Source organism: Ceratotherium simum, chromosome 31, assembly GCF_057802395.1.
Source record: "Ceratotherium simum simum isolate JZ-2026a chromosome 31, ASM5780239v1, whole genome shotgun sequence".
In the NCBI taxonomy this organism is placed as follows: domain Eukaryota; kingdom Metazoa; phylum Chordata; class Mammalia; order Perissodactyla; family Rhinocerotidae; genus Ceratotherium; species Ceratotherium simum.
In genome coordinates this window covers 7,734,291-7,757,209 of record NC_141930.1, presented here as the reverse complement: position 1 = coordinate 7,757,209, position 22,919 = coordinate 7,734,291, and the positions used below count along the sequence as shown (strand labels likewise).

General features: G+C 40.3%; 1 protein-coding gene and 1 long non-coding RNA gene across 3 annotated transcripts in view; one reads left to right on the top strand and one right to left on the bottom strand.

Annotated features, from left to right (window-relative positions):
* The window catches only part of TPD52 (tumor protein D52), a 115,251-nt gene extending 103,656 nt beyond the window's left edge, over positions 1-11,595 (bottom strand). The window contains exon 1 of the mRNA XM_087420404.1: positions 11,492-11,595. Within this exon, the coding sequence (XP_087276530.1) occupies positions 11,492-11,510 (19 nt within the window). The 5' untranslated portion in view covers positions 11,511-11,595. The remainder of the gene's footprint in view (positions 1-11,491) is intronic.
* Positions 11,596-12,990: 1,395 nt separating this feature from the next.
* On the top strand, positions 12,991-22,587 carry LOC147913014 (uncharacterized). Of its 2 annotated transcripts, none has more exons than XR_015549232.1 (2): positions 12,991-14,003; positions 19,799-22,587. It is a non-coding gene; the product is annotated as an uncharacterized LOC147913014 (long non-coding RNA). The 2 variants fall into 2 exon arrangements; XR_015549233.1 differs by having other exon boundaries at positions 19,785-22,587.
* Positions 22,588-22,919: the final 332 nt, after the last annotated feature.

The following is a 22,919-nucleotide window of genomic DNA, read 5'->3' as shown; positions in this document are numbered from 1 at the left end:
GAAGTCTCTCAGGACTCCAGCACCCCCACCCTCCATAACCTCCTCACCTCTGGAGTGGAATACAGTGACACCCCCTACCTGCTTTGCTGGTACCTTCTACTCAACTGCCAAAATGATACTCTAATATTAAACTCCCACATACCTACCACCCGCTTATCTCCTACAGAGCCCCGATCCTAGCCCACAAGACCACTCACACCCCGAAGTGATCACCTTAAACTCCAGCCACAGGGAATTTCTGAGGATCACAAACACCCATTGCCCTTTCATGCCTCTGCACCTTTGCGTCTTTTTCATAAATTCCCTTCCTCACTCTTCTTTCTCTCACCACTTACAAAGACTCCTACTTAGCTGTCAAGTCCAAGTTCAAAGGTCATCTACTTTGATGACCCAGCCAGAGCTGCTCAAAACTCTGCCCTTAAAACTCCCACTTCACTACAGTGACCTCGTTGTATGTTCGTTTCTCCAGCCTGGCCTCAGAGCCTGTGGGCAGGCATCATATCGTATTTATCTCTAAATAAACGAAATGTTTAATTTGACTTGGGAACCACTGAGTTATCTCTTTACAGAAATATCTAACATTCAGATTCAGAATCACTGACTATTGAGCACCAGTGCTAGTCAATTTTTGCTTAATTTTCACAAATTCTGATGTTTTATCAGACTCAAAGAGGTTTAGTGACTTATCCAATGCCTCATAATGAGAAAACGATGAAGCCAAATTTCGAACCCAGATGTAACTTCAAGTCCAGCATTCTTTTTTTTTTTTTTGAAGATTTTATTTATTTATTTATCTTCCCCCCAAAGCCCAGTAGATAGTGTTATGTCATAGCTGCACATCCTTCTAGTTGCTGTATGTGGGACGCGGCCTCAGCAAGGCCGGAGAAGCAGTGCGTTGGTGCGCGCCTGGGATCCGAACCCAGGCCGCCAGCAGCAGAGTGCGTGCACTTAACCACTAAGCCACGGGGCCGGCCCAAGTCCAGCATTCTTTGCTCTAATCGTGCACACTTAGTTCTGATGCACCAGGACAGACACACGGCCATATTCTGGTGCAGATACACTTCTCAGCGCTCCCTTCCCATGGCTGATACCACAGTGTGCTACTCTTCTGAATAACTTTGAGAGGAAAAGGGAGACTATGTAACTTAGGTAGTATCACATGCTGCAAAAGGATATGTACTCTGCAGCCAGATGTCGCAGATTTAAAAGCCAAATCTGTCTGCGTCGAGCTATGTGCCGCTGGAGAAGTTACTACTCCACCCCTTCACCCCTTTTTCTTCATTTGTAAAGCAGCAATATTACGAGCACCTGCTCACAGGCTCTGTTGTGAAGATTTTCAGAAACAAAACACGAAAAGCATTTAGAACAGCACCTGGCATACAGAAAACACTCAACAAAAGTTGCTGGTGGGGTGGTGGTGGTAACAGTGGCCCAGTGAAACCCCAGCTGGAAAACGTGAGCAACTGTAATGCCCTGCAGATTCTAAGTCCCCTCAGATTCCAATTTTGTTTTCATTAGTTGGAAGGAAAACATTCCTAAAAAGTATGAAGAGTCTCCAGCCCTTTAAACTGGTTAGCAAGTGTTGTTTAAATGTTTTCTGGGACTCCAGGTTATTCTCGTAGAGACAACAGGTGTGGGACGAAGTTTCTGCAGCGCTCTCCATACCTAACAAGCGTGTACGGGGAAGCTGTGGTCGTTCAGCTTGTTTCCTCATATATAAAATGAAAATAATACCAGTCCTATTGCCCCGCAGCTCTGAAAGACCAAATGAGATAATACGTAGAGAAGTAAGAGCTCTGCCAAAGCCAGGTGGTATCATCACCATCACCATCACCATCACCACCACCATCATCATCATCATCTTCATCCACCACCATCATCATCCACCACCATCATCATCCACCACCATCATCATCATCCACCACCATCATCATCCACCACCATCATCATCATCTACCACCATCATCATCATCATCTACCACCATCATCATCATCCACCACCATCATCATCCACCACCATCATCATCACCATCATCATCATCATCATCATCCACCACCATCATCATCATCTACCACCACCATCATCATCATCATCACCATCATAATCATCATCCACCACCATCACCATCACCATCATCATTCTGAGTTCCGATAAAGTGATGTACCAAAAGTGATATACTCAGTATATACCAAAACGGAAGGTTGGTCATCCCTGTGCTAAATGTCCCAGACAGCCAAAATGTTTGCATTTTCCTTGCCCCTCTCAATTACATTCAAAGAAAACTTCTAAAATGTATTGAGACCATCCATGTCCCCCAAGCTCAGGACACAAAAGAAGTAAATAACTGTGACAGAACAACCTAGAAAACATATTTTGGAAAGTATTCATTGAACACTGCACCCAACAACCTTTGGAGGATAAAAATGTAACCACGGCTGTCTCTTCTTCTGTATGTATACACGCACATTCTCACATACATATGTCAGAAGTAAAGTATCAATTTGGCTTTTATTTACAGACCAAATTTTCAGTGATTATACATAAAACTATAAGCACATTTGGAACATATATTCTTGTCCCCCTTCAAACCATTATCTTTCCCTAATTCTTAGCCTTTTCTATCTAATCCCATTTGATTCTATCTATGCTAGAAATCTTTCCAATTAATGTATGTACAATAGGACAAGTATTTACAGAGTACCTACTACATACACACTTGACTGAGGGCTGGGAATACAAATGGAAGAGGAGTGTCCTGTTCTAGTGACACTTTATTTCTAGCCAAGTACAGATCTCAGCGAGTTGAATAAACTATTATTTTTATTGCTATAGCCCTACCGATTGCCCCATAAGCTCCTTTCCACACCACAATGCCTCCAACAAAGCTCAGAGTACAATGGGTGAAGTTTGATCCTACTAAGAAAGTTCCCAATCCAAAACTTTATCAAAGTCACATTTTGTATGATTTTTTTAAACTGACATTTACATTTGCATAACTACAACATGAAACATACTAACCATGCCTATAAGTCAAGGCATGTAAATTAATAGTCCTGCCCAAAATCACTATTTTTAGTACAGATTACAGAAGTGTCTAAAGATAGAAGACAGAGAAGGAAGTTTTGAAAGCTACTCAGAGCCATGCAAGTTACCCCCAAAAATGCCACCTAGAAAATATTTGCTCTTAATACTGTATTTTGTTAGTAAAAACAACATAAGAAGATCCAACATAACCAAAATGAAAATAAAAATAGAAAAAACAAATATTTGCCACAAAACACAAAGGTTTAATACGGGCGGGGGGTGGGGGATGAGAAGGTAAAGACACACTAAGATCCTAATTGTAACAACTGAGGATGTAACAATCTCACCAAAGGGAATACAAACTGCTAATAATATCTGTAACCTCTCTAGTAAATGGAGAACTTTTAAGTGAAAAGAAATGGCATTTTTCGGGGCCAGCCCCTTGGCTTAGCGGTTAAGTGCGCGTGCTCCGGTGCTGGCGGCGCAGGTTCGGATCCTGGGCGCGCACCAACGCACCACTTCTCCGACCATGCTGAGGTGGCGTCCCACATACAGCAACCAGAAGGATGTGCAACTATGACATACAACAATCTACTGGGGCTTTGGGGGGGAAAAATAAATAAATAAATAAAATTATGAAAAAAAAAGAAATGGCATTTTTCACCTATAAGCTTCATAATTCTTTTTTTTTTTTTTTTTTTTTTTGGTTAAGGCAATGACATCTGTGCAGCAAAGGAAACAATCAAGAGTGAAAAGGCAACCTACAGAATGGGAGAAAATATCTGCAAATCATGTATGTGATAAGGGCTTAGTATCCAAAATATAGAAAGAACACCTACAACTCGACAAAATAACAACAAACAATCCAATCAAAAAATGGGCAGTGGACTTGAATAGACATGCCGCCAAAGAAGACATACAAATGGCCAACAAGCATATGAAGAGATACTCAACATCACTAATCCATCAGGGAAATGCAAATCAAAACCACAATGAGATGTTACCTCACACCCATTAGGACAGCCACTATCAAAAAAACAGAAAATAACAAGCATCGCTGAGGATGTGGAGAAATTAGAACCCTTGCAGCCTCCTCTCTCTCCAGTTTTTTGGCCTCTGCAGCCTTTCTTCTTCCCTTTAAAAATAACTGTTGGTGGGAATGTAAAATGGCATAGCCACTATGGAAAACAGTAGGAAGGATGTCAAAAAATTGATAATAGAACTATCATATGAACCAGCAATCCCATTTCTGGGTATATACCCAAAAGGATCAAAAACAGGACTCAAAGAGATATTTGCACACCCATGCTCACAACAGCAATGAGCTGGAAGCAACCTAAATGCCCATTAAAGGATGAATAAAGAAAATAAAGGATGATAAAGGAAATGTGGTACATACATACAAAGGAATATTATGCTACCTTTATAAAGAAGGAAATCCTACAATATGCAACAATACGGATGAACCTCAAGGACAGTATGCTAAGTGAAATAAGCCAGTCACCAAAAGACAAACACTGCATGATTCCACTTATATGATGTATCTAAAGCAGTCAAACTCATAGAAAGTAGATTGGTGGTTACTAGGGGCTGGGAGGAGAGAGAAATGCAGAGTTATGGTTCAATGGGTTCAGGGTTTCAGTTATCAAGATGAAAAAGTTCTAGAGATCTGTTGTACAATAAGGTACATAGAGTTAACAATACTATCCTGTATACTTCGATATGGTTAAGATGGTAAATTTTACATTATGAGTTTCTACCACAATAATTAAAAAAAAAAAAAAGACAAGGACAATTGTTTTCCAGAAAGCAATTCAGCAACAGGCATCAAAAGCCTAAACACATTCACATCCTTTGACTTGTCAAAGGAAATCTATCCTAAAACAATTTCTCTTAAAGTAATATAATAACTAAAATGGAAAGCAATCCAGAGTCCAGCAGAGAATCATTTAAATAAATATCAAATAATGAAAGGGAGCAGTCATCAAAAATTACAGTTTAGAGATACTTTTTTTAATGGTGTGTTAAAATTCTTATTATCTAATAGCATCCAAAACAGAATATAAAACTGCATATAGAGTATGACCATGATGAACAGATACTGGGGCATTCAATAAAGAAAAAGACCAAACTCGAACAAAAGAAAGAGAAAGGGGGCCGGCCCCATGGCTTAGTGGTTAAGTGCACGCGCTCCGCTACTGGCGGCCCAGGTTCGGATCCCGGGCTCACACCGACGCACCGCTTGTCTGGCCATGCTGAGGCCGCGTCCCACATACAGCAACTAGAAGGATGTGCAACTATGACATACAACTATCTGCTGGGGCTTTGGGGGAAAAATAAATAAATAAAATTATTAAAAAAAAAAAAAAAAGAAAGAGAAAGGGAGGATGGGGGAGAAGGTGGGGCGGGGAGGAAAGCAATACCAACAAGATGTCTGTTGAATTTTCATCTAGTCAAGCTGGTTCCAATGTTCATTTGGAAATGAAATGTGGCAAGAATAGCTAGAGAAAAGTCTAACAATAAAAAGAAAAGGAGAGTAATCAGGGGAGACTAGCCCCTCCAGACATTTTTATATATTATGAAGCTAGAATAATTTCAACAATTTAGTTGGTGGGAGTGAACAGACAGATCAATGGGAAAGAAAAGAATACAGGAACTTAGTATATGACAACAACAGTATTTCAAATCAGTAGAGAAAAGATCCATTTAGTCAGTGAATGGTGTTGGGCAACTGACTAGCCAATTGGGGGGTTGCCGAGGGCGGGTTAAGAGTCACACCGCACACTTTTTATCAAAATCAACTCCAAATGGATAAAAGATTTAAATGTTAAAAAAAAAAAAACCATAAGCTCAAAGTGAGGATGGAATTTCTAGGAACGATTCAAAAGCTGAAGCCATAAACGAAAACAGCCGTCAATTCTACAAATCAAGAGAAAAAAGACAACGCAACAGAAAAATTGGCAAAGTATATGGTCAGACATTTTACAGAAAATGAAATATAGATCTTAAACATCGAAAGAAGTAAAATCACCTTCATATTAAGAAAAATATATAAGAAACATACACTCGAGAAACCCCTTTTCCCCTAAGACAAGCAAAGATGAAACCATGTGACAACACCCTGGCTCTGTGATGGAAGGAAGCAGATGCTCACACATTGCTGGTGGAGTATAACTGGCACTCCTTCTCCAGAGCGGGATTTACCACTATCATGAACAGTCACATTCTTCTAAGAATTCTTCCTACGGACATACTGGCACATTTATAAATGACTTGCACAAATTTATTTGCTGCAGCTTTGTTTTAATAGCAAAATATTAGGGGAAACCTAAATGTCCATCAATAGGGAACAAGTTAAATATTGCCTGTTATGGTACATAACATTGAACACCTACAAAGGGACATCTACAAATAGCCGTTAAAAATGCAACAGCTCTTTATAACATTATGTTGAATGATCTCTAAAAGATCTACTATATTTAAGTGAAAGAAGTTAGGTGTGGGGGGGGATCGGAATTTGCCACTCCAAATGTGTCTCTTTGGCTTGATTATTTTTAAGAACAAGACTCAGAAAGAAACTCTGACCTTCCCCCTAACTGCCTAAAGAATTTAAGATAGAAGGCCTGTTTCAGGAAGGAACTAATACCATTGATAACTATAGTATAATATGACCTAGGTGTGGTAGACAGGGAGGAACCTAGCAAGGCCCCTTTGATCAAGGTTCTCCTCATGTCCCATTGTCTCTGCAAGGCAAGGCAAACATCTGTTTACCAGACATCTGCTTTACCATCTCCATGTGAATTGCCTTCCTCCCCTTTGAAGTCCCAAACCACGACCCCCAACATCCTCCTTTGTCTTTAGCCGAAGATGGTATTTAAGGTGGTGGCTTTGGCCATTTTGATGAATTACTCAGTTTTCCTGGGTTTCTCCCACATATATATGTTACTAAATTTGTTTGATTTTCTCCTGTTATTCTGTCTCATGTCAATTTAATTCCTAGACCAGCCAGAAGAACCTAGAGTGTAGAGGAATATTCTTCCTCCCCTACAGGTGCTAACCAATTTGTGTGCTACAGTTTATATTATATATATATATATATATATATATATATATATATATATATATATATATATATATAAATACATAGTTTTCCTAGTTTGTTGTACACACACAGACATATACATATATATGATGTATTTACATATAAATGTATGTACACCTACATACATAGAATCTCTCTGGATGAACAGAGAAGAAACTGGTAAGCATGGTGGCATTGCTACCCAAGGTAAATAGCCTGGGAAACAGTAATGGGAGGGAGATTTACATTTTGCAACATTTTACTCATTTTGAATTTTGTATCATGTGCATTAATTACCTGGTCACACTAGTCAAAATGATGTTAGAGAAATATAGTATTTTAAAAATACACTGAGAAAAAAGGCAAGTTATAAAACAAAATATTCAATAAGAGATTATTTTGTGATTTGTTTAAAAGGATAGATATATATGAATGGGTATAAATCAATATGCTAATAGTGATTTTTCAGAGTAGGATTACAGGCGATTTTATTTTTTTTCCCCATCTACATTTTCTGATTCTTCTAAAATGAAGAACTATTCTCAGGTTCCAGAAAGTATTTTTAATTCAAACATTCTTTTTTTTTTAATTTAAACATTTAACTAAACATTTAAATCCCTTGATTCCTTGATATTTTTCTAATAAAAATACATGGCTAAGATCATGGTTTCTGTACAGCTGGGACCCACCCAGTTTAAATAAAATGTGTCAGAGTCTCCGAAGAGAGATTTTACAACAGTCTACAATTAAAATAGAAATAATTAACCCCAAAAGCAAATAAAATAATCTTAGCCTACAACAAAAGGATCAGTAGCACAGAAGTTCACGGGATTTGGGGTGTTCTTCTTTGTTTTGAACCATGAGCGTATTCGTTTTTATTATATGCATAGATTATTTTGTTTTGAGATCTTGCTAAAAGAGCACAACCCCTCCTACCACTCAGCTTCTCCCCCAGGGACTAGGCAGGCTGCCGCATAAAAATAAATGCAGGAAGCGAACGCGTGCACAAAGACATTAGCACCGTGCGGAAAGCAAGACTTGACCAAAAAAACCAAGGACCTGGTGGGTCACGCCCAGAGATTTGTGAGCAGACCCTCAAGACTGTTATCCATTCATCCCTACCCTTGTTTTACTTTTAAATGTGGCATCTCACATTTTGTTATTTCTAAGGCATAATTCCAATGCTGAAATTACAGCGACGTATTATTGTGTCACTGTTTTCTTGCAGCCCTCCCCTCTCCCCACTTTTTTAACCCCAGCAGCCTTCCCTCTACCCCTTAAAATAAAGTTTTGATGTTTGTTTGTTTGTTTGTTTTTAATTCAAACAGATGAAACGCTTAGTGACTAAGTGACTATCACTTGGGTATAATAGTGCTAAACTACAGGCTATTACTAACATGAGAAAGTACTGGCGTATAAATATTTATTCAGCCCCATAAAAGGTAGTCAGGGGTTTTTTTCCACAATGGATGCTCTAGTTAGCACACTGCACTTTCAAAGGCGGAAATACCACACCCGTCAAATGTGCTGTGCTGAGTTTAACCCGTAGACAGTCTCGAGAAGCACTGTGCAGTTTAAGGTATAATTTGCATCATCTGATGTTGACTGAGCCCTCAATATAAGCAGAGTATTGCACACAAAGTCTGGGTATAGAAGGTGTAAAAAGCAGAATCTGGCTTGATACTGAAGAGTATCAGAAGACGGTTGAAAACACAAGGAAATTGTTCATTTAAAACTTTATAGCTCTGTTAAATAACATCGGTAGCAAAGGATGGATTCTGACAACTTGATACAAGAAGGAAGGAATAAAGAGGGATTTTAATAGAGAAAAGCATTTAAGAGGTAGGGCATTTAATTTTGCATCTAGAGTTTTTGTTTTTAAGGGACAAACACAACAAACTCCTAAACTTACTCCTAAACTCCTTGCTTAAAAAGCAAGTTAAACAAATCCTAAAGTATTCTGACTTGGCTTTAAATACTTTGGCAAAAATCACAATTCAAGAGACAACCACCAAGTTTTATCACCCCGATTTCAGCCAACATCGTTTGCTAGTGTTTACCCTGCCAGGTTCCTCCTCCTTCACTCGAACCAGGAGTCGCACTATGGATCAGTGAAGACTGAGTCAGCCACTCCACCAGTTCCAAGATCTTACGTGGAAACCTGCCCTCCACGTCCAACACAGGCTTACCAGCAACTTTCTCCGCCTAACCACAGAGTTCTGCTTCTCTAAAACACAGAGGAAGAAAACAACAGGAGGAAGTGGGAAGCAAGGAGGGCCATCAGAGGTTCCAGCAGCTGGAAGGCGCTCTTGGCCACTCTTCTCTTTCATCTCAGGCAGTCAACAAACATTTTTGAGCACCTACTATGTGCCATGGGAACATAAAGATGGAAAGGCAAAAGAGACAGCTGGAACCAAGAGCGTAAGGAAAGGCCACTGGGCTGTAACATGACAAAGCACACGGGGAGCCAGTGAACCTTCCCAAGGCACGTGACTCATCTCAGGTGACTCATCCTTCATTCTGAGCGATTCTCCAGACTCCACTTTCAGAAGGTGGATTTCCATTGCCCTCGAGAAATAACAATTAAAAACAAGGACTAACAAGATGAACAAACATCTTGACCAAAGAAAACAACTGAAAATTAGAGAAGAAAAAGCCTCCTCTTATAAGCCAAAGCATCTATAAAATGTCTTAGACACACACACACAAAACTAGTCCTCTAAAACTACACAAAGTACAGCAGCAAATTGGAATACTGTGTTGCAGAGTACTTACCACTGTGATTCTTACAGGCCAAGCTAGATCACAAAATCTAATAAAATTAGTCACTCCATTCACCTAGGTCAAACACAGCTATTTAATTTACTTTGACAAGTACCAAACATGGTTATTCTAAAAACATCATTATGTTAAATATGACAATGAAAGACATATACAAATAGGCATGTTCACACGCCTGACACCCCCAGTGCCCCCCACTGAAAACCAGACAGAATAATGCTGGCTTCCATGGTGGCCCCTAGGCCTTCTACTAAGAATGCACGTCAGACCTGTAATGAACTTTCTGACTCAAACATTTGCATGTCTACTATGTGCAAATCACCGTTACCCAACTGTGGACAATCAAAGATGAGGTACATGCATCTTAGACCTCAAGAAGTTTAAAATCTGGACAATATGTGTGCATGTGTATATTTACATATATAATGTATTATACACGTAAAATACATATTACATAATGTATGTAATGTTTATATTATAAGCACTCATATGTTAAGTGTGAGATTAATTTGAGGGGTGGGGAAAAAGGAAGGGCTGGAAGGCTCTCAAGAATCCATCTTACAACCTATAAAAACTAAAATACAAAATAGTATATATAAGGAATATGGTTTGATTTACATGAAAACTAATATGCAAGAAGGTAAATACCAGACGCTAATAAGCAAAAAATGAAAATTGTGTTAAGACTCAAAACAGGAATATTCCTATCCCCACTTTCTAAAATTTACCTTAATATTGTTTGGCGTTTTTTTTTTCAGCATTTATCTATCTTTTTGAAAGCGTGCCATGCGTGTGTGTTACAGTCACTGGATTTTTATCAGCAAAGATCTCTAGGATGTAGCAATATTTAAATCTGAAAACCATACCCCACTATTGCCACATCTCTCCTATTCGAGGCAATTTCACTTGATACCATTTTCAGAAAGAAGCGGATCCTAAGCTACAGTAATTAGACTAAGGGCTTTGTGTTGTAGGGTTCCAGCTTGATAAAAAAGACCCTGACTATGAAAAGTTCTCTTCCCTTCAAATAAACCCACAGACACCACTCCACAATTTGGGGACACCTAGCATGTTAACTACCTGCGTTCAAAACCATCGCCATTGGATCAACCGCCACCAAAAATCCCAACCACTTTATCTAGAAGAGGGCAAAAAGTCTTAACATGGGGGGGATTTCATGTTCCCATCTGAAGGGGCGAAGCGATCCCCTGTCCTCAGTTTCCATCAGTCCCAAGAGCAGCACAGTACTCCCCCCGCGCTGCTTTCTACCCAAAGCGCACCACGATCCGCAGCCCCGGCTCCATCAGCCTGGCGCCAGCCCCTGCGCTGCCTCCCAGAACCTTCTCTCTGTCTCTCTCTCGCTCGCTCTCTCTCTCTCACACGTACACACACACTCACACAGACACGAGGCCCCATCAGCCCGCTCCAGCCGCCTGAGCGGCTCCCCCCGGCTGGGCCAGAGCAGGATGCCACATCCGGCTCGGGAGAGGTAACTTGCGCGCGGGCACGGGCGGCTGGGCACCTGCTCGGGCGCCGGCCAGGGACGCCCTGCACCTGCTCGGAAGCCGGGCCGCGCTCACCCCGCGCGGCGCCCGCGCCCTCACCTTGCTCGCCGCGGTCCATGTCTCCGCCCGTCGCCTCGCGTCCCTGCGCCTCCGCCGCCCGCAGCCGTGCCCGCCGCCGCCGCCGCGCTCCGCCCGCCTCCGCCCGCCTCCCGCGAAGTCCCCTCCCCCGGAGGCGTGGGGCGCGGCGGCGCCGCCCGCCCCCGCCAGGGAGCGCGGTCCCGGGGCGTCACCCGACCACCTGACCCGGCCGACCTGTGCGCTCGGGCGCGTCGGCGCGGGCGGGGAGGCAGGCCCGGCGGCGAGGCAGGCCCGGGCGGCTCCAGCGCGCGGCGCGGGGAGCGCAGAGGAGCCGGCCGGGGCACGGAGCCAGCCGCGGGGCTGCGTGCACGCCGCCTGGGGGGCGGCATGGCGTGCGCGGTCCACCCCCAAGTTATTTCCAATATCACAAGTTTCACAGATATCAAAATACCGGAGATGCCCTTTCTCTGCCTCTGCGACCGCCTTTCTTGAGAAGAAAACACAGGAAGGTTATTTACAAATGCCGCTGGCTCTTTTTTCCCTTGTATGTAGTCTTCATCTTCTCCTGCTACCGAAATAATGCGCTATGATAGCTCCACTAACTAGGTCCAAAACAAGCAAAGAGGCGAAAATTACAAAGAATCTCTCGAAAAATTATGTAGTCCTGTCTTTTCACAGCAAATGCGGATTTTTCCGGAGACAAATTAGGAAGATCTTCATGTAATAAGAACTGGTTTGAGTGGAGGATTAAGGACAACACTCTGAAATGAATTAAATGAAACGTTTGAAATGGTTAAATTAACCAAAGAGCAGAATTAGCAATAGGGATCTTTTGAAAATGTATTTTGAGGCTTCATGTCCATTGATCAACGGACAGTGTAAAGTTCCTGTAATAATACTTTTAATTATTAGCATCAGCACTCAATTTTCAAGGTGATTTGCTCGTCCTCCATGAAGTCACTTGGATTATGTCGTTCTAAGGTGGTACCTCAATTTCATAAGCCATCTGAGTCTACAAGGGAGGCAAGCTTGTGTAACGTGGAGACTGGCTTGACCTTCAGCTCGCAGTGTTGTATAGGACTCCACACGAACTAGGCTTGTATTAGTTTTTAAATCATCCTTAGTTACCTGAAGTGACTCCATGTTTTCTATCCCCACGACACTGCACTGTATGTAAAGCGTGGCTCCTTCCCTCCTGCGTCTCTATCGTCTTCACCGTGAAGTTTATTCTGTTTACCACAACCCCATGAGATCTCCCCTCTGATTGCTACCTGCCCTGCCCTTGGCTTCTCTTTGTGACTCCCCCCTGGCACTCATCTCTCAGGCCAGCCGGCTGCAGCTATAGGTTTACGTGTTTCACAGCCCTATAACTAGGTTATAACCTAGTAGCTTATAAGCTCCAGGAGGTCAAGGATCATTTTGGTCCTCTTTTCATCCTTTTAATTATACCATGCATTTAATAAATACTGTAACTTTAGCTTTCAGGTTTAAATTTTAAAATGAAGTATATTGTACTACTACTAACAATCCAGTGTTTGTAACAAAGAGGTCAATGACATGCATTTTTAAACTTTTTTTTAAATAATTTTATTTATTTATTTTTCCCCCAAAGCCCCAGAAGATAGTTGTATGTCATAGCTGCACACCCTTCTAGTTGCTGTATGTGGGACGCGGCCTCAGCATGGCGGGAGAAGCGGTGTGTGTCGGTGCTGATGGTGCTCAGGGCAAGCTGCCCCAGGAAGCACCACTCTGGTATGCGGATTATTTCGAGCTGAAGACAATAAGGACTCAGAGAGCTCAGGAAAAATATTTGAGTTTCCCCTCCCAAACTGCCTAAAGAATTTAAAACCAAAAAATCTGTTTTAGGAAGGGGTTATTATCATGACTGTTATAAAAGATAATTTAGGATAGAGGTTACAATAGAAAAGGCACCAACAAGCCCATCTTATCGGGAGTTCTGTCTCTCTGGCCACATTCTTTGTATGGCCCTGCGAGGAGTTGTCAGACAATCATTTACAAGGGAAGTCTCCATTTGTAAAGGTATCTCCCTCTCTGTATTGAGAAAAAGGGGGGGGTGAGCTCATTTCTAGTAACTTATCAATGTGGAAGATGAGGCCTTGGGGGCTGTATAATAAACCTCACTCTTGTTTACTGTGCTTTAGTGGTAATCTCCTGTAACTGACTCCCCCCACCCCCAAATCCTCCTTTGTCATTGGCTGAAAATGATATTTAAGACGAGAATTTCTGCTATTGTGTTGAGAAACGCAGTGTCCCTGCTTTCTCCCATGTATACATGTTATTAAACTTGGTATTATTTTCTCCTGCTAACCTGTCTTGTTGATTATTTGGCCAGCCAGAAGAACCTTAAGGAAAAGGGCAGAGAGAGATTCTCCCTCTTCCCCCGACAGTTTTGGCGAGCCAGCCAGGAGAAGCACTGGCTGGTAAGTTGCCTTCTCTGGCTGGAAGACCTGCCTTCTCCCTGGACTACTGCAGATGATGAGATACGGGAACGCCTGACGAAAGCCGACAAAAGGTAAGACTTCTTACCATGTCAGCCTCCCTGAATCTCTATCTGCGGAGTCCGGCAGAAAGAAGTGGTGAGAATTTTTTTCCCTTTCTAAATTTAGATTGGCAAGAAAAAATATTTGGGAAACTAATTTCTTGGGCTTTTAGTGACTCTTGGTTTAAATTTGGTAGAGTACTCTTGGTTTTGATCTTGATCCCTTTTCCTCCCAGAGGTAGTCTCTGTTTTTCTCTTTTGTCTGTGTCTTTTGTCATAAGAAGGAAATACCATAGGGTAGGACGCAGGCATAGGCCCTATAAGCCTGCTGTCCGGGCCGGCCCCACAGACTGGTGAGTTTGCGGGTCTCACCAGACCGGAGTCTACAAACTTTGCTGTGGGTTATTATGCACATGAAGTGAAGGTCATTGCCAAGGGCATCTTGGAAGCCAAAAAGGCCGCAAATTTAAGTGGGCGCGGGTCAAGCAGTTAAGAGCCATTAGGGCGCTCGCCACTTTCAGAAGACTCCCGTGTCAGGATAAGTTGGGTCACAGAACGGGGTAGATGACACAGGTGCCCCGCCAACTGCAAAAAAATGTCCGTGCAACGACGAGGTACTCTGTAAAGCACACAGTCCCCAACCCCGCGGCACCTCCCCCTCTAGGTATTATTCTGGCTCCAGGAGACCTAAGGCGTGGCTAAAGCTGTCATTGTGCACAGAAAAAAAAAAAAAAAAAAAAACCGGATGAGGTTTTTCCTTCTGTCTTGTTCTGTGTCCTGAGAAAACTTGGCTTTGTGACCAGTGAGAATATTCTCCTTGGTCTCCACCATACAGAAGGTGCATTTACCGGGGTGCACCTTGGTGGCCAGTCGAGTAGACTGGGGTTCCGAACTGTCTCTTTGTCCGGCTGTGCCAAGTTCTCAGGGGAGTTTGTCATAAAAGGCCCAGTCCATAAGGGCTTTTGTCGTCTTTACTTTCGTTGCTTGTTAGTGCTGGAAAAATCCCATTCCAGTATCGCCCGCCCGGTGTCACAGATTAGCGGGTCTGTGACTGGAGGCGTCCCACACTATTGTGGGAGACCAGAGACACCGTTTTCACTACACCATCCTTACCGCCTGTGCAACAAAGGTCTTTACTGTCTCTGAATATCTTTGAGAGTAAATTCTGTGGATCATGGGGGCTACATCATCTGCGCCCACCCAGGGACGCCTCTTGCGTCCATGGTGAAGATTTATTCTAAGCGTGGAAAGTTACCTCCGGGTCTTTCCTTAAAAAGGCTTATTGGTTCGACTCACTATTAAAATAAATATACAAGTGAAGATCCTACTGTCAATGGCCAGACGACAGATCCTTTGAATTAGAAAAACTTCTAAATTGGGGGAAAAAAAATGTTTTGAGAGCTCTCACATAATTGCTTAATTGGTACCTAAGAATTAAGGCCAAAAAAAAAAAAAGGAAGGGAAAAATTTGACTAGTCTTAAGACCTTGACTCAGGTGACAATTGAATTGAGAACATGTAAAAGTATAAGTGTTGATAAGATTATAAAGGTTAGAATGTTTGAGCTAATTTTATACAAAGAGGTTACATCAACTTTGCCTAAATATGTTTTAAAATGTCTGACTGGGAATGCTTCTCTTGTCCAAAATTAGAAGACCAAGACCTATTGATAAAAATCTTAATGATAATTATGTTTAAAGGTATAAGAGGTGATAAAATTTACATAAAATTTTGTAGAGAAAAACTAATGTTATTTCTATTACAGAACTGGTTAACAAAAATAGTAATTTAAATGATGGCTAATTTTATTTAAAGTCTTATGAAGTCTTATGGGCAATCTAAATAATTATTGGGAATAAGTAACTAAATAGTTGTAAAAAAGATGAATGTTGGATGAACTTTAAACAATAATTATGTGTTATGGTGGTTGCAGCTTCCAAACTCTTTTTGGTGACTTAAAACTTGAGAGTTTTGCTAAGTTTTATGATAAAAATTCTTTGAGTATCATCATTTCCAAATAAGATAAGATATTAGACATTGATTGCTAAATGTACATTTGTCTACTTTTGGCTTTTCATTACAGGAAAACTAAAAGAAATTTTGGGTCTATTGGTAAACATGTGTTTTATTAAAAGATTGTACTATAAAATAATGTGTTTCTAGAAGTTATAAAGTGTTTATAAATTTTCCAAGCCACAAGATACTAATATAAAAAAAAGTTTATAATTGTTTACTTAGTTTTTACTTACAAATTAAGGTTTCTAAGGGGTAAAATTCCTAATTAATATATGTGATTGAAGCTACTAAAAATTAAGAAAAATACGTCTGTGTACAAGGAAAATAAGATGTATAAAAATACAAAGAATAGAAATATTTTGTTTGGTTAAGAAAGATAAATTTGTCCTCAAGTACTAGGAGGGAAAAGAAAGACATGGGACAAATTCTGAATGTAAAAAGAAAGTTATAAAAGGTTTGTGAAAGAAGAATTCTGGAAAAGGAGTTTTATACATGGTCAAGTTGGCTAAGATTAAAATGAATTTAATTAAGTAAATGAGTATTAATAGCAGAAATAAGCTGGTACAAAATTAAAATTTGGTCTTCTGTCTCTTAAAAAGATAATTTGCTTAAACTTGATAAAGAGGTTACAAAAGATTTTTCTTTACCTTTGAATAAGTCTACCTAAAAGACAGAAAAAAAAAAAAAAACTGTTAAAATAATTTCCTACGTTCAAAAGACTGAGGTCTCTCTATTAAGGCTTTTAGACTGTTAATGCTCTGTTTGCTTTAATTGTTTATATTTTTGACAAGCTCCCCCAAAATTCATATCTTAAAGTCTTTTTTTAACTTTTATTTCTTTAAAAATTTTCAAAGGGTCCTAGAACTTCTCAAAGAAATTTGCTCTCTTCCTATAAGGGAAAAGATACTAAACTTATTAGGCTTATTCCATATGTTCAATTACATGGAAAAGCATTGTCAGACAAGTGATAAGCCTGCTTAGGTGGTATTTTGTGGGTTAATGTTATTGATATAGACATTTTAAAATTGTATAACATTACTGAAATTCTGATCTGTCCTGATTATCAGTCATAATTCTAGTTATTATTATTTTAAAGTGTTATATGTCACAAAATTAACCAAATTTCTTTGACAATTGCCATTTTGAGGTCTTTTTGTTTACAAACATTTCTTTGCTCTAATGCTTTTGCAAAATATGTTTCAACTTCAAAAAAATTCATGGAAAGGACTCTGATATTTACACTGGAATACAGGTTTCTGACAAACTTTCTGATCATAAAACTGAACTTGGTAAAAAATTACAGAAATCTGATGGAGAAACTGACTTCATAAAGCTGCTAACAAAAAGACTGAGATCGAAAATAGATTACACAGGACTAAATGAACTGATAAAGATGATTATAATTTTTATGATTTTTCATTTAAAGTACTGCTGAATTTTTAATGTTTTGTTTTTTCAGATTTAAAGAAAACTTTTTCTTTTCTCCTGAGCTAGCTATGACTTATAGCAATTTGGTAAATGATATTTTTGTAAGTAAAATTAAAATATTTATCTTTTTCTCTCTACCTGATCCCTCGAATTTAAAAACTCTTGGTAAGTAAATATTGTTGTTTTCATGGCAATATAGTTATTTGCATAAGGTCGCTAAGAATCTGTTCTCCTTATAACAAGACACAATTAAAAACACTGGTTCTATTACCAAGGTTGTGACTAGAACATCATATTTACAATATAACCATACAGCTTTTAAAGAATAAAGATCAGACTTTATGGAATAAAGTCACGTAGAAATTGGCCTGGTACCTTATGTTCCAAACAGCACTTACCAGGATAGGTAAAAAATGTCACTTATCTGGCAGGTACAAAGAACCTCAAAATATTTTGGAAAAACCTCAGAAGAGAAGAATTCACCCAAATCTATAGGTATTGCAGGCAAAGTCTGATGACAAAATCCTTGGCTTGGCTTTCCTGGCCTCGAGAGACCTTTAAAGTTCAATCTGAGATTCCTTATAAAAAGTTCCAACAAAGCAGATTTAAAAGAGCCTATGTGATCAACTGCTATTCTTGCTGTACTTATGTAAATAATTGAGCCAACTCTATTAGAACTATACTTATTTTGCAAACTAGTTTTAATTTTGCTATCTTAATAAAAATGAGGGTGATTTTAGAGAAAAAAATTATATTTCAGTAAAAACTATTTCAGTATAAGTTTACAGATATTAGATCCTAGTTTTGTTGTCTTTTAAAGTTTTTGTTTTATATCTGTTGACTGGACTGGATCCTGATTTCTTCTAGTCTCCTAAAATATCTGGCTACAGATGTCCAAACTAATGTTTTTGATTTTTTCCATCATTTTCATTTAAAATCACTGAGAACTGAACCTGCCCTTTTTCCTAAAGCCTTACAAACTGAAGCTGATAAACTTGATATAAACTTAAGAGATGACCTGACGATACCATCAGTTCCATCAGAGACATTTTAAACTGCAAAAGATACTTTGACGCTGACATCTAAAATTCTTCTTCACTGGCTGTCCTCTGAACTCAAAAACTGGTTTACAATTTGCTCTAACCATTAACCTTATTTTTCTTTCGTTTACACAAATATACTTTTAGAGTCTGCCATACTGTTGGCACAATTTAAAAATCCCATAGATTCTTAACTTCTACAAGAACTTCTATTGCTAATAGACACTTAATTGCAGCCTTATTACAAGCTATTCACCTTCCTTCAAAAATTGCCATTGTTCATTGTTCAGCCCATACTAAAGAGACTGATGTCATATCTTTAGAGAATGACAGGGCTGACAGAGCTGCTAAACATGCAGCTCACTATAGACCCCCTTATCCGTTTTCCACCCAATTCTTAAACCTGCCTTTATCCCTGACTGATGTTATTAACTATCAGGCAAATGCCCCACAATCTGAAAAAGACAATTAGATACGAAAGGGTGCCAAACAATTATCAGATGGATTATACATTGGACCAAATGGACTTCCAGTAGCTCCTTTTCTTTTGACTTTTTGGCTTGCACTTATCTCCCACCAAATGGGACATATGTGCAAACGGGGGATAGTTAAGGAACTGAAAGACAATTGGTTTTGCCCTGGCATCCATAAAATTTCTGACCAAATCACCTCCCAGTGCACAACTTGCAAATCTTACCAAGTCTCTGGGAGAAATCAGTGTGATCCAGGAAGTCCTCCCAGGCCCACGCTGCCTTTTGTGGCACTCCAAATAGATTTTATAGACTTGCCTTCAGCTTTAGGTTACTCTCACTGTTTGGTTATTGTCTGCATGTTTAGTGGATGGACTGAATGCTATCCGACCAGACATGCAGATGCCACAACAGTGGTAAAAAAATTAATAACTGAAGTTATTCCTCGTTTTGGCATTCCTTTATGGATTAAATCAGACCAAGGAACTCATTTTACAGCAGAGATAAACCACTTGCTTGCAAAAACTCTGGGGTATTCATTAAAATTTCATACCCCATATCACCCTCAGTCATCAGGGCAAGTAGAACGTAAAAATCTAGATATAAAAAGAACTCTAAGAAAAATCTGTCAAGAAACTGAACTTAAATGGCCAGAAGCTCTGCCCTTGGCCCTTATAAAGATTCAAAATACTCCAAATAACAGACATGGATTGACTCCTTTTGAAATAGTTTTTGGACGTCCGATGCCTACTGGTGTCTCTAAACCTTCAATTCCTAGATTAAATGAATATTATAGGAACTTAAGTAAACAATTTGATGCTATGACTTGTTATATACAAAAATTAACTAATATACTTGAAGCATATCGTCAACAGGTAAAAGAGACATGGCCACCACCTTCTGACAAGCCTTGCCATCCCTTTCGACCAGGAGACCGGGTGTACATCAAGGTCTTTAGAAGAAAACACGCACTGTCACCTCGCTGGGAAGGACCTTATGAAGTCTTACTGACGACCTGCACTGCCATCAAAATAAAAGAAAAATCTTCCTGGATCCATGCGAGCCACGCCAAAATAGACCCAGAACATCGCTCTCAAGACAACTGGGAGATAATCCCCACAGGTGACCTTAAACTAAGGATTTCGAGGGCCAAAACACAGGCCCCAGAAGCAGCCGACATCACGAAGTAGACAGCTTTTCCCAAGATCACGGATCAAGAAAACCTACTTTGACCCATTTCCCCCCCTTTGCTTTAAAATTCCCTATATATATATATATACACACTCGCACACACAATCTATTAGTGGATATATATATATATATTTTAATCATTTATTAAAAAGCTGACTGGAGAGTGCTGGTCTCTATCTGTCCCTCTTCCCTCTCTAAGTCTCCGCTATGGGCTCTTTTCCGATCTGTGTCTGGCTTTTACTAACCCTCTCCTTTTCAACAGGTCGGGCACAGACCAAACACCCCCTCGTGCCAGTTTACCAAGCCCTAGCCACGTTAACTAATCAGTCTGACTGTTGGTTATGTCAACAGCTAGATAGTGCAAAAGAACCTGAACTCGTCTTTGTTCCTGCTGATGTGAACACCTGGTGGACTAAATACGGAAAATGGACGAGTAACAGAGTATGGTATCCGCAACAAGGGAAACTTCACTCTGCTTCTTCTCCTGGTGAGTCACTTGGGCCCCAGAAAGATTACTTAAAAGGTCAAGGACTGTCCCTTGCCCAAGCACAAACAATAAGTAAAAGTTTTTCCCTCTGCATTGAAAGTAAACATGGCACTAGACCTTTCCTGGGTGATATACCGAGACAATATTGCTGTCAAACTCTGTGGTTTGATTCCGCAGGTGACATCTTCAGAACTCGCAAGGAAATTGTAAGTGACTCTATCACTACTCCCTCTGGCACAAACATTTGCCAAATCACCAAGTGCTCTAGATGGCTTACGAGCCACTCGTGTACAACTTGGGGTATAGCAGCTATCCACATGGTTAAGCTGCCCAATGCCACAGACTATATATGGGTGGATCAAAAATCTGGACTCACCTGGTCAGGTGACAAGACCTGGCTTTATAGCTGTCAAAATCAGACTGCAGGCCTCCTGTACCAGCTATTCCGCAATCTGTTCTGTTCTCGCAAACTGACAGGAGCTCATGAGAAATAGAGATGTTTAGGTAGTAACAGTGCAAGTGGCACAGATCATGAAATAGTCCAGATCCTGGGAACTACAGACTCAATTCTAACCTTGTCTTTAAACTACACTGGTCTTTTCATTTTATGCGGCAACAAAGTATATAAAAGATTCCCACCTAATTGGTCAGGACGATGCGGACTTGGATACCTGGCTCCTTCTGTCACCAAACACTCCACCTTAAATGCTAGCCAAATTACAAACTTGGGTTCGTTTGTTCATAAGATTGTGCTACATAAACGTGCCAGTCGAGAAATCGTGGAAAATCCACTTGTGTATCACAACTCCAAGTTCTTTTCAGCCTTGAGAGTCCTATTCCCCGGCTTTGGAGATTATGAGTTAGAAAAAAAAATATTAAATCTCTCTATGGTAATAGAACAAGAGTTCAACACCACCATGCAAACCTTAAACATACTCCAGTCAGAGATTAACAGCCTAGCATCTGTGGTGCTCCAAAATCGACGTGCTCTAGACGTACTCACTGCCCAACAAGGAGAAACATGCGCAATCATTGGAAAAAAATGTTGCTTTTATGTGAATCAAACAGGTCAAGTAATATCTAACTTAAATCTATTAAAAGAGAAGATTGATATTTTTCATCAGATAAACGAAGCTCACACATTTTATTGGACTGACTTATTTCCAGGATTGGGGGACTGGTTTAATAGAGTGTGGAGAAATGTGCTCCGATTTGTTCTTTTCTGCTTGTTCATCCTCATTCTAATCTATGTTCTTTTCTCTCTTTGCAGACTTCTTATCACCCGGGTACTAACACGATTTCTCTCTCCACAGTCACCAGCTCAGCTTTTAATATGTGAAACTTCTAGGGAAGTTTCAGAGGAGGGAACTGATGGTGCTCAGGGCGAGCTGCCCCAGGAAGCACCACTCTGGTATGCGGATTATTTCGAGCTGAAGACAATAAGGACTCAGAGAGCTCAGGAAAAATATTTGAGTTTCCCCTCCCAAACTGCCTAAAGAATTTAAAACCAAAAAATCTGTTTTAGGAAGGGGTTATTATCATGACTGTTATAAAAGATAATTTAGGATAGAGGTTACAATAGAAAAGGCACCAACAAGCCCATCTTATCGGGAGTTCTGTCTCTCTGGCCACATTCTTTGTATGGCCCTGCGAGGAGTTGTCAGACAATCATTTACAAGGGAAGTCTCCATTTGTAAAGGTATCTCCCTCTCTGTATTGAGAAAAAGGGGGGGTGAGCTCATTTCTAGTAACTTATCAATGTGGAAGATGAGGCCTTGGGGGCTGTATAATAAACCTCACTCTTGTTTACTGTGCTTTAGTGGTAATCTCCTGTAACTGACTCCCCCCACCCCCAAATCCTCCTTTGTCATTGGCTGAAAATGATATTTAAGACGAGAATTTCTGCTATTGTGTTGAGAAACGCAGTGTCCCTGCTTTCTCCCATGTATACATGTTATTAAACTTGGTATTATTTTCTCCTGCTAACCTGTCTTGTTGATTATTTGGCCAGCCAGAAGAACCTTAAGGAAAAGGGCAGAGAGAGATTCTCCCTCTTCCCCCGACAGTGCGCACGCGGGATCCAACCCTGGGCCACCAACCCAGACCGCCAGCAGCGGAGCGTGCACACTCAACCGCTAAGGCACGGGCCAGCCCTTTAAACATGTTTTTTTAAATGTGACTTTAAGGCAAATTTTGGCATTGGCAGGAAATTCTATAATGTGTTAAAGAATTTTTGACTAGCTGCTGTTCAGTTCTATTGTACAGAGATAAACATCTGGAGAGAATTTCTCAACCTATGAACTAACTTGTGGACAAAT